General features: G+C 40.6%; 3 protein-coding genes across 3 annotated transcripts; 1 reads left to right on the top strand and 2 right to left on the bottom strand.

Annotated features, from left to right (window-relative positions):
* Positions 1-300: 300 nt before the first annotated feature.
* LOC146479349 (uncharacterized) lies at positions 301-7198 on the bottom strand. The gene is made up of 4 exons (XM_085110984.1): positions 5657-7198; positions 4579-5006; positions 3635-3727; positions 301-2272 (listed from the first exon to the last, which is right to left on the bottom strand). The coding sequence occupies exons 1-4, from the start codon at positions 7080-7082 to the stop codon at positions 2138-2140; spliced, it is 2082 nt and encodes a 693-aa protein (XP_084967110.1). The 5' UTR covers positions 7083-7198; the 3' UTR covers positions 301-2137.
* A 29-nt stretch (positions 7199-7227) lies between these two features.
* Positions 7228-10330, top strand: LOC146479348 (uncharacterized). The gene is made up of 3 exons (XM_085110864.1): positions 7228-8941; positions 9101-10206; positions 10271-10330. The coding sequence occupies exons 1-3, from the start codon at positions 7228-7230 to the stop codon at positions 10328-10330; spliced, it is 2880 nt and encodes a 959-aa protein (XP_084966990.1).
* Positions 10331-10340: 10 nt separating this feature from the next.
* Positions 10341-14349, bottom strand: LOC146479347 (uncharacterized; the record flags this gene model as incomplete). The annotated part of the gene is made up of 2 exons (XM_085110863.1): positions 14196-14349; positions 10341-11137 (listed from the first exon to the last, which is right to left on the bottom strand). Coding segments are annotated over exons 1-2 (897 nt in total), but the record flags the coding sequence as incomplete, so codon positions are not given.
* Positions 14350-16062: the final 1713 nt, after the last annotated feature.

Raw genomic sequence — 16062 nt, 5'->3', positions numbered from 1 at the left:
CACGCGGCTAAACTGGGAAATATTTGCTTCCGCGACAATGCTTCCGCAACAATGTTCCCTAGTTTAGCCAGGCCTTAACAATTTAATCGTCATTGCTCTTCTTTGATTGGGTATTTAAGTTGTGGTCCCCTGAGACCTGTTCCAAAAGTAAAGTAACCGTGTACTGAGAAAGGGTTGACTCCAAGGCTAAGTATGACGGATCGATAGAGGCTCCGATCAAGGGCTTCTGATAGCAAGTAGTGCTTGTTAGCGTTCAAACAAACAAACAAACAAACAAACAAACAATCAATCAATCAATCAATCAATCAGCCCATCATTCTTTATTTCAAATAACGAATAAATACAAGTTACTATAATAACTTTAAATAATTTAGGGTGAAATCTACTGACATCAGTAAAAGTACAATCTACATTCACCATTTTCGCATTACTGCGCGCATATTGGGTTGCCATCCCTGGACTCAAGTTAGAAACACGCACACCACGTGACCCTTAGGTTTGGTTACGGGATTGAAATCTTTGAGGGACTGAAGGTATATCTAAACGTTTGCTTTTTCTGCCAGTTCGAGAGAAGGCCAGTTTAAAGCGCTGTAGCGCGAGGATAAGTTTACATTATCAACTGTTATGTTGCTAGAAGATTTCTCAGTTGTTTAGTTTAATAAAAAAAAATGTGATTTTGCAGCTAAAGATGAGAAAAACAAGACGCTTCAGGACTGCTATAAGCACTATATCCCTTCATCAGTTGATCAGCTAAAAGCTACTTGGTAGTTATAAGCAATCCTGAAACATAATCATGATGATGATGACGATGATGATGACGATGATAATGATTATGACTCTCCTACGGAACAGCGCACATATTAAAAAAGACTCCATGCGTGGAAATAATCCTGTGGTATTCAGGTCCCAGCCGGTACCGATCCTAAAGGAGAGCAAAAAGGAATTCATAGTAGCAAGAACGTTACCCATCATCCTAATAATGATCTCCATCATCGTTATCGTCGTCTTCGTCATCGTCATTTTTATAAACTTTACCCACGGTAAACCATGACCATCAAAAGAGCTTTGATTTAGAAAAGTGCTGTCTAAATCTAAATACAATCAACTCTCGCCTTGCGGACACCTCGCTATTACGGACAGCAACTAAATCCCCGGCAAAAATTGAATACAAACGTTTGACTGAAATAAATTTCCGCTGTCACGGATTAACAGGGAGTTGACTGTAGTACAGTCAACTCCCTTTAATGCGGACACCCTCGGGAACGGAAGTTAGTGCCCTTAATAGCGAGAGTCTGTAATAGCGGGAGTTTATTTCAGTCAAACATTTATAATCAATTTCTGCCGGGAATTTAGCTGCTGTCCGTATTATCGCGGTGTCCGTAAAAGCGTGGCGTCCGCAAGGCGAGAGTTGACTGTACACAAAATGTATTGTTTTTTGTTGACCTCAGGCGCTAGATGAATGAAGGAAGGAAGAGAATCGGGCGCGCGCGAAGCGAGGAGAGCAGGTGGGAGGGGAAAACGTTGGCTGCCACGTAAGATAAATCGACTTTAGTGCCGAGATAATCACAGCTGCTGCAAATTAAACTACTGAGAAGAAGTGCTGAGCACTTGGAATAATTTGGATGAAGAACTGAAGTATATTTCTTTGCGTTTGTTTAAGCAAACAATGACTAAAAATTTCTTGAGTACTTACATCTAATGCTGGCATAAAAATATACTTTTAAACTGTACGACACCTTCTTGTGGACTATACGCAACAACAGCATGGAGTGCTAGAAGTAATGTTTTTGAAGTCAAATGCATTTGTTAACTACTAATTGCAACTATTGACAAGAACTACAACGAATTAAAAATGATTGCAATATATAAGATTAAGAATATTAAACATAACAAGCATAAGAATAATACAAAACTTCTATGCACGGTAATGTCCTTAATTTTTTTAAAAAAAGTTACCTTGTTTACATAATTATTTCCTTTTCGTGGACTAAAAATTTACCTCTATTTGAGTTGAAATAAGCTGCGTTTATTTCATGTACTTTATTTTAAACAAATGTTAAAATGCTATAGCATATGTCAATCAATGATCTATCTTGTAATAGCATTGAAAAGTAACTTTAGTAAGAGTATAACTGATTTAGGCTACATAGACTACTTCTTCCACTCCATCTCCGTTCTTGAGGCTGCTACTGTCTTCGTGCTTGTCGTCGGCTCTTTCATCGTCAACGAAGCCTTCGCCACCGGAGTCTCTCCTTGCACTTATAAATCTCGGCTGGAATTGGTGAAAATAAAGGAAAGATGGTAAACACATTTTTCTGGGCTCCATACTCGGTTCCAACGCTGTGTACGCATGGAAAGTCTTTAATAAACGAATGGAATTCTTATATACCGCACATATCACCAAGTCTCACGGCGGTTTACAATTCTATGGGGTGAGATCGGACGTCATCATCGGTCCATATATTAGATCTCACCTACCCACCCACCCACTCAACCCAAGCATGAGTGTGAAACATAGAAGGCCAGAGTGAGACCACAACACCGGGAACTACGTCCCCTACTCTTGCGAACAGTGTGTGGGTTCCGTTTAACGTCCCACAAATTAATGATGAACAAGGGTTGTGAGACAGGACCTACGATCAGTATCGTCCTCATCCGAGAAGACTAGAAAGTCTAACCATTTGCAGATGTCATTACAAAGGCAGCACTTTTCTCTTCTATTAATCTTAAAGACCCTGAGTGTTGGCCCGGCCGGGGTTTGAACCCGCGACCTCCCGCACGGGAGCCCGGTGCGGTACCAATAAAAGAGGTCATTTTTTGGAAAAAGAGCAAAATGACCGCCCTCTTCAATCAGACTCTTCTAAAAACCCAATCAGATTTTCATTTGCCTTTCATACGTTTTAATTCCCTTGGTTTACAGCAGTTGTAGGTTTGGCCACACAGAAAGTTTTGCTTAGTTAGTACTGAAATAGACTTCAAATGTTCAAGTGAGCGGTCACGTGAACAGTATCAAAGGGATCGAAACAGCCGATATTTATCGCAAGAATCGATATCTTTCAAGGAAACCTGAACATCGATATCAATCCACCTTTAATTTCATTTCTCTGAGAACCTCAGTGCGTCAACGCATTGTACTCGTTGCTACGTTCAGTTTGTTTGATCGCTCAAATCTTTAATATTGAAATTTAATGCCAATAATTATTGTACCCTATAGGTGTGTGTTTCACTACGTGTTTAGTTTAAAATTGCATGTCTTAGTCTTATATTGTGGTGATATTGTAGCAATATTGTTGTCTTTTAGCTTTAATACTTAAGTTTTGTTTATAACTAATTATTGTACCTTATAGCTATGTGTTTCGTTTGCTACTGCATGTCAAAGTCTTACATTGTAGTGCCGATATTGTAGCAATATTGAAGTCTTAATTTTTGTCTATTACTGATACCCGCCCAGATTAGCTAATGCTATGCGCGGGTTGTGTAAATTGTCTTTGTAAATTTGTTGAAAATAATAACAAATTGAAATTGAATTGAATTGAATGTCATTTGCTTTGGGTTTTGTTAACAGCTGTAATGTCATGAGAAAATTGGAAACACGGACAGTTGCGTCCAAATGATAGAAGTTGGCTGTAAATACCTTAGATTTTCGCGAGCGTGAGCGTTCAGACATCTCCAGTGTATTATTTTTTTGCAAGCGTAGTTGTCCTCTTCGATGCGTTCTTCTTCGTATCTACAATGGAAAGAAAAATACATGCAGGCACAAGTTAAGTAATTAATCCCCATGATACAGCGCTATGTCAGTGTTAGGGGACTGAATGAAATCGACAGTCGACAATTGTTTGAATTGTTCAACATATATTTAAACCTGACAACTGAATAAGGATCCTAATCTAGTTTGATGATGCAATCAGTATTAATTATGTTCCTCTGTTTAATACTCAGCCGGAGATGAGTCCATTAGACAAAAACACAAGGGGTTTGCTTCTAAATGAACTATGGTGCTGCGTCGGTTAGGGAGTGTGAACGGATGTTTGGTTTTATCAAGTTGACCGAGTTCATTGATAAAGAAATTTGGCCACCGTAAAGAGATTCGATAGCTGAGGTTTTGTACGCAAGCAATTCTGACCAGGAGGGGGGGGAAGCGTCTCTATTATTTTCCAGCATTCGTGTGTGCCCGACTGATCATTACTAGTGTGACGTCTTATGGCAACGAGTCAAAGCTGGCTCTGACGAAGGGCTAGCGCTGCCACTCCCAAAGACGCACTGGATACCGTTTGGTCCGTTTACTAACACCAAAACTGATCAGACAATAAAAAAGTACTGCTAAGCAGTTTTCAAAATTAGACGAAAGAGCAATACTTAGCCCGTTAGATTTTCATTAAGAACGAATAAGTTAAATCCTCATATCAGACCAGATTAGAATAGATTTTGCAGAACTAAACGTACACACTCTAAGCACAGTTTGAAAATCTCTCCACGTTAAGATAAAAAGGAATGTCTGCAGTTGATGACCTAGATGAGAACATAAATAATTCAAATCGATAAAAAGCAAGCGTTAGGCAGTAAATAGAGGTGGCTTACCACGAAAATTACGACGATAGCAACAAGAAACACTACTACAGTTCCAATTGGGATGAGAATAATGATCCACTGCTCTAATCCCGACGCTGGTTTCTCCGCTGCTATGAAGAGTGCATCGACATCTATGATTTTAAACTCTGAACTATCTATTCCCTCCATTAATACATCTTCCAGATTTTCCTCACTAACACTGGATGTGATTTTGAAGTATGCTATAAAATCAAACTTAACACTTCCCCTGCGAAGGTTTTTCACTTCCACTCCAATGAAATCGTCTTGGTATGAATTCTTGAAAATTTCAGTTAAATAGTCAACGAGCCTGCGAGAGAAAACTTTGTACTCAGTTGAGCTAGTATCGGAATACGCGTCAATCCATCTAGCATCCACTGTTAAGCTCCCTTTAGCCTGTCTGGAGTCCTTCGGTATTTCTGCAAAATAAAACACATTCAGTTACTTTGCAAAGGAAACACATATTGAAAAACCACGGGTTAATAAAGATTATATTTAGTTCCATGTAGACAAATAGCATTAGTACTGTGTTTGTCCATTGTTTGTGCATAGAAAAAGTAACAGAAACGTACAATCGATTAGCAAATATTGCGTCAAGTTGTTATCACCCGCACAAAACGTAGACCATAAGATTAATGTTATTAATAGACAACAAAAAGGTTGAATAAAAGGCTCAAACTGGGGTGTGAAATTATTCTATTCAAAGATATCGTGCACACGTGAAACTCACAACAACACGAGACCAACGAATAAGACCACACAAACCACCCGCCTTAATAAAGAGTGGTGGTTAATGTGAAGAAAATCACAATAATGGCAAGAATTAGCCTCGTAACGCATAACGGCGCCTTGCCTTTAAGCCCTAACAGTGATCAGCATGAAATTTATCCTTGCAATATCAATACTTAATCAACCCCTGAGGTCATGAGAATTAAGGATATGATCATCCAAGGTGCATTATCCTGATATATTAATTTCTCCCCTGTACTTTTATAAGAAAAGTATGGAAACAAGATAGAAGAATTTGTTCTTAGATATTGAGGGTTAAGAGGTTAATAAAAATATTTACCTCCATCAGCTAATGCTGTCACAGGTGGGGAAAATGGCATTGAAGTTGTCACTAGTGCTATTACACTTGTTGTAGCGTGGAATGTTTCAACGATAGCAGATGATGTTGTCATTGGTGGCACCACACTTGTTGTAGTGTTAGATGTTTCAGTGGTAGCGGATGAAGTTGTCATTGGCGGTATCGCACTAATTGTAGCGTAAGATGTTTCAATGATAGCAGCTGAAGTTGTCATTGGTGGTGCCACACTTGTTGTAGTGATCGATGTTTCAGTGATAACAGATGATGTTGTTATTTGTGGTACCACACTTGTTGTAGCGTAGGATGTTTCAATGATAGCGGATGATGTTGTTATTTGTGGTACCACACTTGTTGTAGCGTGGGATGTTTCAATGATAGCAGATGATGTTGTTATTTGTGGTACCACACTTGTTGTAGCGTAGGATGTTTCAATGATAGCAGATGATGTTGTCATTGGTGGTACCACACTTGTTGCAGTGATCGATTTTTCAATGATAGCAGATGATGTCATTGGTGGCACCACACTTGATATGGCACTGGATGTTTCAATGATAGCAAGTGAAGTTGTCATTTTCATTGACAGTACCACACTTGTTGTAGCGTTGGATGTTTCAATGATAGCAGATGATGTTATCATCGGTGGTACCACACTTGTTGTAGCGTTGGATGTTTCTATGGTAGAAGATGATGTTGTCACTGGTGCTATCGTTATCGTTGGTTCTGTCACAATAATTGTATTTGGTGTCATTGGTTCTGTCGCACTTGTTGTAGGAGTGGCTATTTCACCTGCAGCAGTTGATCGTGTCTTTGGTTCTGTCGCACTTGTTGTAGGAGTGTATATTTCATCGGCAGTAGTTAATGTTGTTGTTGGTTGTGCAGCACTTGTTTTAGGAGTGGAAATTTCATCTGCAGGAGCTGATGTTGTTACTGGTTCTGCGGCACTTGTTGTTGGAATGGATAATTCATCTCCACCAGTTGATGCTGTCCTTCGTTCTACCGCACTTGTTGTAGGTATTGATATTTCATCTGTTGCAGTCGATGCCGTCATTGGTTCTGGCGCACTTGTTGTAAGAGTGGATATTTCATCTGCATCAGTTGATGCTTTTGCCTGTCCTGCCACCCTTTCTGTAGCAGTGGATAATTCATCTACAGCAGTTGCGGTTGTGATTGGTGGTGTCGCACCTGTTGTAGGTGTGGATATTTCACCTGCAGTAGTTGATGCAGTCGATGGTTCTGCGGCACTTGTTGTAGGTTTGGATATTTCATCTGGGGTAGTTGATGGTGTTATTGGTTCTGGGGCACTTGTTGTTGCTGTGGATAATTCATCTGCAGCAGTTGATGCTGTCATTGGTTCAGTCACACTTGTTGTAGGTGTGGTAATTTTATCTGCAGCAGTTGATGCTGACATTGGTTCTGTTGCACTTGTTGTAGGTATGGATATTTCATCTTCAGCTGTTGCCGCAGTCGTTGTGCCTGTCGCTCTTGTTGTTGGTGTCGATATTTCATCTGCGGCAGTTGATGGTGTTTCTGGCTCTGTGGGACTTGTTGTTGGTATGGATAACTCATCTACAGCAGTTGATGGTGTCGTTGGTTCTGCCGCTCTTGTTGTTGTAGCTGTGGATATTTCTTCTGCAGCAGGTGATGTTGCCGTTGGCTTTGTTGCACTTGTTGTAGCTGTGGATAATTCAGTCTTCGGTTCTATTGAACTTGTCGTAGGAGTGGGTATTTCATCTAGAGCAGTTGATGCTGTTGTTGGTTCTGTCGCACTTGTCGTAGAAGTGGATATTTCGTCTGCAGCAGTGGATGCTGTTGTTGGTTCTGTCGCACTTGTCGTAGGAGTGGATATTTCATCTACAGCAGTGGATGCTGTCGTTGGTTTTGGCGCACTTGTCGTAGGAGTGGATATTTTATCTGCAGCAGTTGCTGCGGTAGTTGGTTCTGTCGCACTTGTTGTAGGAGTGGATATGTCATCTGCAGCAGTTGATGGTGTTATTAGTTGTGCTGCACTTGTTGTTGAAATGGACAATTCATCTCCAGCAGTTGATACTGTCCTTTGTTCTGCTGCACTTGTTGTACGAGTTGATATTTCGTCTGTTGCAGTTGATGTCGTCATTGGTTCTGGTGCACTTGTTGTAGGAGTGGATATTTCGTCTGCATCAGTTGATGCTTTTGCTTGTTCTGCCACCCTTTCTGTAGGTGTGGATAATTCATCTACTGCAGTTGCGGTTGTGGTTGGTGGTGTCGCACCTGTTGTAGGTGTGGATATTTCACCTGCAGTAGTTGATGCTGTCGATGGTTCTGTGGCACTTGTTGTTGGTATGGATAATTCATCTACAGCAGTTGATGGTGTCGTTGGTTCTGTTGCACGTGTTGTATGTGTGGATATATCATCTTCAGCTGTTGCTGTTGTCGTTGGTTCTGTCGCTGTCGCAGTTGACGGTGTTTCTGGCTCTGTGGGACTTGTTGTGTGTATGGATACCACATCTACAGCAGTTGATGGTTTCGTTGGTTCTGCCGCACTTGTTGTAACTGTGGATAATTCATCTATAGCAGTTGATGTTGTCGGTGGCTTTTTTGCACTTGTTGTAGGTGTTGATATTTCATCTGTCGCAGTTGATGTTGTCCTTCGTTTTTCCGCACTTGTTGTACGTGTTGATATTTTGTCTGTTGCAGTTGATGCCGTCATTGGTTCTGGCGCACTTGTTGTAGGAGTGGATATTTCATCTGCAGCAGTTGATGCTGTCGTTGGTTCTGTCGCACTTGTTGTAGCTGTGGATAATTCATCTATAGCAGTTGATGTTGTCGGTGGCTTTGTTGCACTTGTTGTAGGTGTTGATATTTCATCTGCAGCAGTTGATGCTGTCGTTCCTTCTGCCGCACTTGTTGTACGTTTTGATATTTTGTCTGTTGCAGTTGATGCCGTCATTGGTTCTGGCGCACTTGTTGTAGGAGTGGATATTTCATCTGCATCAGTTGATGCTTTTGCTTGTTCTGCCACCATTTCTGTAGGTGTGGATAATTCATCTACTGCAGTTGCGGTTGTGGTTGGTGGTGTCGCATCTGTTGTAGGTGTGGATATTTCACCTGAAGTAGTTGATGCTGTCGATAGTTCTGGCGCACTTGTTGTGAGAGTGGATATTTCATCTGCATCAGTTGATGCTTTTGCTTGTTCTGCCACCCTTTCTGTAGGTGTGGATAATTCATCCATTGCGGTTGTGTTTGGTGGTGTCGCACCTGTTGTAGGTGTGGATATTTCACCTGCAGCAGGTGATGCTGTCGATGGTTTGAAAATTTTATCTGGGGCAGTTGATGGTGTTATTGGTTCTGTCGCACTTGTTGTTGCTGTGGATAATTCATCTGCAGCAGTTGATGCTGTCATTGGTTCAGTCACACTTGTTGTAGGTGTGGTAATTTCATTTGCAGTAGTTGATACTGTCGATGGTTCTGCGGCACTAGTTGTAGATTTGGATATTTCATCTGGGGCAGTTGATGGTGTTATTGGTTCTGTCGCACTTGTTGTTGCTGTGGAAAATTCATCTGCAGCAGTTGATGCTGTCGTTGTTGCACTTTTCGTAGGAGTGGATATTTCATCTGCAGCAGTCGATGCTGTCGTTGGCTCTGTGGCACTTGTCGTAGGAGTGGATACTTCACCTGCAGCAGTTGATGCTGTCGTTGGTTCTGTTGCACTTGTCGTGGTAGTGGATTTTTCATCTGCAGCAGTTGATGCTGTCGTTGGTTCTGTTGCACTTGTCGTAGGAGTGGATATTTCATCTGCAGCAGTCGATGCTGTCGTTGGCTCTGTTGCACTTGTCGTAGGAGTGGATACTTCACCTGCAGCAGTCGATGCTGTCGTTGGCTCTGTTGCATTTGTTGTAGGAGTGGATTTTTCATCTGCAGCAGTTGATGCTGTCGTTGGTTCTGTTGCACTTGTCGTAGGAGTGGATATTTCATCTGCAGCAGTCGATGCTGTCGTTGGCTCTGTTGCACTTGTCGTAGGAGTGGATACTTCACCTGCAGCAGTTGATGGTGTCGTTGTTTCTGTTGCATTTGTTGTAGGAGTGGATTTTTCATCTGCAGCAGTTGATGGTGTCGTTGTTTCTGTTGCATTTGTTGTAGGAGTGGATTTTTCATCAGCAGCAGTTGATGGTGTCGTTGGTTCTGTTGCACTTGTTGTAGGAGTGGATATTTCATCTGCAGCAGTTGATGCTGTCGTTGTTTCTGTTGCATTTGTTGTAGGAGTGGATTTTTCATCTGCAGCAGTTGATGGTGTCGTTGGTTCTGTTGCACTTGTTGTAGGAGTGGATATTTCGTCTGCAGCAGTTGATGCTGTCGTTGTTTCTGTTGCATTTGTTGTAGGAGTGGATTTTTCATCTGCAGCCGTTGATGCTGTCGTTGGCTCTGTTGCACTTGTCGTAGGAGTGGATATTTCATCTGCAGCAGTCGATGCTGTCGTTGGCTCTGTTGCACTTGTCGTAGGAGTGGATAATTCACCTGCAGCAGTTGATGCTGTCGTTGGTTCTGTTGCACTTGTTGTAGGAGTGGATGCTTCACCTGCAGCAGACGATGGTGGCGTTGTTTCTGTTGCATTTGTTGCAGGAGTGGATATTTCACCTGCAGCAGTCGATGCTGTCGTTGGTTCTGTTACACTTGTCGTAGGAGTGGATATTTCATCTGCAGCAGTTGATGCTGTCGTTGGTTCTGTTGCACTTGTCGTGGGAGTGGATTTTTCATCTGCAGCCGTTGATGCTGTCGTTGGCTCTGTTGCACTTGTCGTAGGAGTGGATACTTCACCTGCAGCAGTTGATGCTGTCGTTGGCTCTGTTGCACTTGTTGTAGGAGTGGATACTTCACCTGCAGCAGTCGATGCTGTCGTGGGTTCTGTTACACTTGTCGTAGGAGTGGATATTTCATCTGCAGCAGTCGATACTGTCGTTGGCTCTGTTGCACTTGTCGTGGGAGTGGATTTTTCATCTGCAGCAGTTGATGCTGTCGTTGGTTCTGTTGCACTTGTCGTGGGAGTGGATTTTTCATCTGCAGCCGTTGATGGTGTCGTTGGCTCTGTTGCACTTGTTGTAGGAGTGGATTTTTCATCTGCAGCAGTCGCCGATACTGTCGTTGGCTCTGTTGCACTTGTCGTGGGAGTGGATTTTTCATCTGCAGCAGTTGATGGTGTCGTTGGTTCTGTCGCACTTGTGGTAGGAATCCATATTTCATCTGCAGCAGTTGTTGGTATCTTTGGTTCTGTCGCACTTGTTGTTGGTGTGGATAATTCATCTGCAGCAGTTGATAGTGTACCTGTCTCTTTGGGGCTTGTAGTTGGAGCAGTTAATGCTGTGTTTCTTTCTGGCGCACTTGTTATAGGTGTTGATATTTCATCTGCAGCAATTGATGTTGTCATTGGTTGAGTCGCACTTGTTGTAGGTGTGTTCATTTCTTGTGGTGCAGTTGATGTTGTCGTGGTTTCTGTCGAGTGATCATAGTGTAAGTGATTTTACTTTATTAGTATGATTTCGGTTTTCATAATCTCCCTTTCTCTACTGTATTTTGATCTATGAATGTGTTCACAACGAAATGTAAGATGCCTGTATTTAACGGTGCTATGTTAGGAGAATATAACGCTTTTAGTTCAAAACGTTGTTGAAATTTAATTTGGTTGTCTTTACTCGTATACGAAACGGTCGTTTAACTTTACGACAAGGATATAAAGCGGTTTTTTTCCCAAGAGAGAAAAATATCCAGCCTTTAACGATTTCATTAAGACACCCTAAAAGAAGTTATTTGTTTTTTATAGGGCGATATCATTGCTTATACTTTTAAAATTATTCAGTTGGCTTTTCGATTGTTTGGAATGTTTAAATTTGTTACTGATATAAGCTTGGTTTTTTAATTTATTTTCTATTGTGATGCACTTTTGAATAAATTTTTTAGGACTACCGCTACGTAAGGTGCAATTTTCTTTCAAGGCCCAATCCATTCCATCCTTGCATCGTGGTCATCGCAACCGAGGAACTTTTTGATAGTTTTACAAGACTAGTACAGTGTTTGAAATAAAACTGAACTGTTATTGTTCGGTTTCTTTTGATTTAAATGCGACTTTTAACGCTTTGCAAAGGTGCTAAAAATATTTGTGAAATTTATTTGTGAAACGTGTTATTTCGAACAAGCATGAGCTCAGTAATACTTCGTAGGATACGCCGATGTTAACGGGAAGAGACGATAATTTTGTGCCTGAAATTCGGATCTAATGTTTTCATTTAATTTTTCCCGGCAATGTTATTCTTTTTCAAATTAACGTAAATAGTGTTTTCGTTTTGACATATATATTCATTGGTAATTTTTGTTTCGGAGATTAAGGTGGTTTGCAAAGTTTCCAGCTCTTTCTAGCTGTTATACTTTGACGGATCAATATCAGCTGATACCGCAATAATGGGCTTAAGCATGAAATACCTCATCATCATTCTCGACATAACAGGTTACCATAGCAACAGTTCAACCTGTTGAAAACACCTCCTTATTTTAGGTTCAGGTGGTTATAACTCAAAAAAAGCGCAGTGACCCTCATTCAGAGACAACTCAAATTTTTAAAAATTTAAGGTGGCTCTGAACCTATCCTATAATTTTTTTAAACATGTTGATTACAGTCCCATAATAAAAAATGGGGTCACCGCGCTCGTTTTTGAGTTATAACAATTTAAGCTAAAATAAGGGGCGTTTAACAGGTTCTACTGTTACTATGGTAACCTATTATGCCAAGAAAATGACTGTTAGTGTTTAAATGTTAAGAGTCACGGCATTTTGGGATATCCATCTGTACGTAACTCATAGTCAGTTTTGAATGAGAGTTTTCTCAACTCAATCAAATCAGGATTATTAGATGTATGTGAAGGCCGCTAGCGTGGAGCGAGGAAACGGACAACGGGATGAGGGGAGTTAAGAAGGCCAAAAAGCAGGCATTCACGAGAACCTAGGCGGGTACGAGCGAAAGTTTTTATTAAAGGACGGAAGGGAGGGCCCCTGGGAATCTTCTACCAGAAATATTGGAATTTTACCCCTTTTGATTGGCCAGAAAAATACCTCTGATATCATGGCGAGTTTATGGTTAGTCGGCGAGCTGCTTCCATCGCGCCACTTTTGCACGTTCTTACTCTTGAATGTTGTGCCATTGATCATCACACATCTGTTGCTTGTTCAAATATTAGTCTATGAAATAACCGTTTTCTGAAACAGTCCTTATCAAAGCACTATCCATCGGAAGTGCAACACAGGTATAGCCATTGATGGCGAAAACAACCTCCTATATCACTCATGAAATGTTTGTCTCACAGCAACTCTCGGCTTTATGAGTCTCCACGATGAAATACAGAGGGACATTTAATCTAAAGTAGCTGCTAATCGTACGAAGGAGATTTATCCAGCGCCCACTCGCTGAAAATTCCGAGAAAATTGTAATTAGGTGTTTTCCCGCCGAAATTTAACACCGAGACGGCCGGCTGTGAAAGCTCATCAACTCTTGCCTCTTGCTGGCTCATGAATTATCATAATCGTTGCTTTAATGTATGGAAATAGGTGTTACTAATTGTTTGTGATGGGAGCAGAATCCCTAGTCATATTGAGATAAACGCAAAAGCGAAGAAATACAATATGAAGGAAACATATGAACGGTGACTGTTTGACAGTTCCATTAAGAACGCGCTCGGCATCTGCTTAAAACGACATATGAAACTTGTTACTTTGAGTTATTCACGATGAACGAAATTTTGTTTGGAATCGGGTAGAGGTTAACTGTGAGCAAACAGGACACCGTAACTCCCTCGCTCCAGTTTCGCAAAGTATTATTACAAGAATAAGATCGCAAGAAAGCTTCACTTGTTGTAGTGTTGAATGCATTTTCTTTAAACTTTCATCTTGTTATTCTAAATTCCGAAATATCTTCTGTATTTAAATGAAAATGTACGAAAAAGGGAAAAAAATAGCAAAGGAAAACAACGTTTGCTCAACGTGCCTTTATCAAGTTCTCTTGTGAAATAATCACGAAGACTAAAAAGACTATCTAAGCTCTCGTGCCTCGATGCATTTACTGATTCCGCTGTTGACACTAATGAAATTTGAACATGGGTTACTGCGGCAAGAACAAATGTTTCAAAGCTATTTTTCGGCTTACACAGCCTACATTTTAATGTCACACGAAAAATAAACGCCTCAAGTTGTTTAAAAAAAGTGTTTAAGAAAAATAAAACGTTCCCGTAACTGATGTAGCTTTGGACTAACGTTTGAGTCTGTCGATGAAATACCAGATTGCTATCATTCAAAATGAAAGCTAGTGAGCAATCGATTCGACATTTTCTGCTGCCCGTTTCTTCATGATACATTGAAAATTGCAAATTTTCCCCTCTTGCTTCGATTTCGCTTATCAGGTCAGTCATAATTTGAGTAAGAGGCAGTAGAACAGTAAAGCATATTTTTTTGTCTACACTGTGTAAATGAGCTAACATTTGGACCCCTCCTGTTCAAAATTCCTTACCTTTGCCTTGACTTGCCGCCTGAGATCCTCCAAGACCGATGAGGAATGATGTGGTCCCAATAAGAACGAAAAAGATCGCATATAACTTCATCGAATCCATTTTGCCGCGGAGAAAGATCCCGGCGGTTTGTCCGTGGCTCGTTTGCGTTTTTTAAAAAAGACATTTTCTTAAATTATTCTTGCAGACGGTCTATGAAAAGAGCGATTAAGATAATGGAGGCCTTCCTTTACCGGCATCATTTTCTTATCTAAATTACTGACAGGCAATATTTTAAAATTTGAATTAAAAATTGAGGTTCAGCCCTCATTTCTGAATTAAAGAGCTTTTGTCTCTTTCGTTAGAACGTTTTTTACCTCAGGAAGTCTTGTCCAGTTACTCTATCGAGATCCGAAACGGATTTCGTGTTTCCTTGTTGACAAAGCAGCCAATAGCTATACAGAAGTCACAATACTGTAGGCTGATTATTTCGCCAGTCCGTTTTCTTAATTGTTGACCTACAGATGGTTTATAATTAAATAACTAGGATACGGGAACGAAGCGTTTTCCCTGATGATTGCCTGTTCGATAAGGCGTAGAGGTTAATCTCGTACCCAGATTTGCCAAGGTCAGACAGTGAGATCTGGGTACGAGTTTAGGCCTGGATATGGGAGCTCGGGATATGAGCAGCATTATAAATAAACGGACGGAAAACTGATATAAAATGAAAAGAATAAAGAGGAGAAAAATGAACATTACATAAAATGAAATGGAAATAAATAAATAAATAAAAAAATTGGAATAAAATAAAAAAAATGAGATGCTGATGGCAAAGAAAAGCTAAATTGAAGATAAAATAAGGATCTAAAATAATAAAGTTAAAATGAAATTAAACAAAAATGAAAAACAAAAAAGAAAAAATAGGAAAATTTAAATGACACTGAAAAAATGAAATACATATGTTTCCACTTTTCTACTGAGTTTTGCTATGAAGACGTTGGGCCATCGAATATGACATTCAAAAACGAAGTTGTGATGGGACAGCATTCTTACTGCCCGAGATGCCTCTGGATCGACCTAAGGACGGCAGCTGTAGTCAGTTCTCGAACCTCGTGCCCAGACCATTTCCCGTGTAAATTGGGAGGGGCGGAAAAAATTAAAAATAGTTCTTTTCCCACCCCTCTCAATTTACGAGGGAAATCAGTGGAAACGAAGATATCAGTTCCCTCCATCAAAAACAACGACGAAGGCAACGGCAACAACACTGCAAAACAACAGGCTTAACGAGCAAACACAATCACTTTGCACGTGTGTTTTATCTCCGGTCTCTGCAAAAAAACAACGTAAAATGGCCAAATTCAAAGTTTTGTGGAGAACGTGAGCACGCGAAGGTGAATTTTACAGTCTCTTTCTTAACGCCACTCCTACCAATTTGGTTCCTAGGTAGATCGCCGTTTCTGTAGAAGTTGAGCGAGTTGAAATAATCGCGAAGAAGCACAAATATAATAAAGCTATATTTTTAAGTGATGTTTCGTTGGCGTTGCCGTAATCGCTCCTTAAGTTCCCTATTAATGTTCAAAATGGCGGCAGATGACCCAGTTTTGGCGCGAAGTTTTCCCGCCCACCAGGCTCCATTCTTGGAAATCTTCTGATGAAAAGGAAATGCGTAGTGAAACGAACAGTTCTTGTGAACATGCAACAACAACAACAATAACAAAACTTTATTTCTTCACGGTAAAAATATCAGTAAGGGAAAAAAAGTTTACATATTTGCCGTATTGGAATGCGATGCAGAAAACCAATTATTAATACCTCTTTTTAAGAGGCTCAGAGAGTTGGCCGTTTAAAGTTCCTTGGGGATTCCGGCAGAGAATCTCGGCTTTGGTATGA

This window comes from Pavona decussata, unplaced genomic scaffold, assembly GCF_977016875.1.
Source record: "Pavona decussata unplaced genomic scaffold, jaPavDecu1.1 SCAFFOLD_59, whole genome shotgun sequence".
Lineage (NCBI taxonomy): Eukaryota > Metazoa > Cnidaria > Anthozoa > Scleractinia > Agariciidae > Pavona > Pavona decussata.
This window is presented reverse-complemented; position numbering and strand designations above follow the sequence as displayed.

What these genes read in the sequence shown, in the direction of transcription:
- LOC146479348 (XM_085110864.1), top strand. Translation starts at nt 7,228, where the DNA reads ATGGATAACTCATCTACAGCAGTTGATGGTGTCGTTGGTTCTGCCGCT. An exon ending in GGATATTTCACCTGCAGCAG is followed by an intron (nt 8,942 to 9,100) that starts GTGATGCTGTCG and finishes CATTTGCAGTAG; the next exon opens with TTGATACTGTCGATGGTTCT. An exon ending in TTGGTTCTGTTGCACTTGTT is followed by an intron (nt 10,207 to 10,270) that starts GTAGGAGTGGAT and finishes CATTTGTTGCAG; the next exon opens with GAGTGGATATTTCACCTGCA.
- LOC146479349 (XM_085110984.1), bottom strand. Translation starts at nt 7,082, where the DNA reads ATGTCAGCATCAACTGCTGCAGATAAAATTACCACACCTACAACAAGT. An exon ending in GACAGCATTAGCTGATGGAG is followed by an intron (nt 5,007 to 5,656) that starts GTAAATATTTTT and finishes TTTATTTTGCAG; the next exon opens with AAATACCGAAGGACTCCAGA. An exon ending in CTATCGTCGTAATTTTCGTG is followed by an intron (nt 3,728 to 4,578) that starts GTAAGCCACCTC and finishes TTTCCATTGTAG; the next exon opens with ATACGAAGAAGAACGCATCG.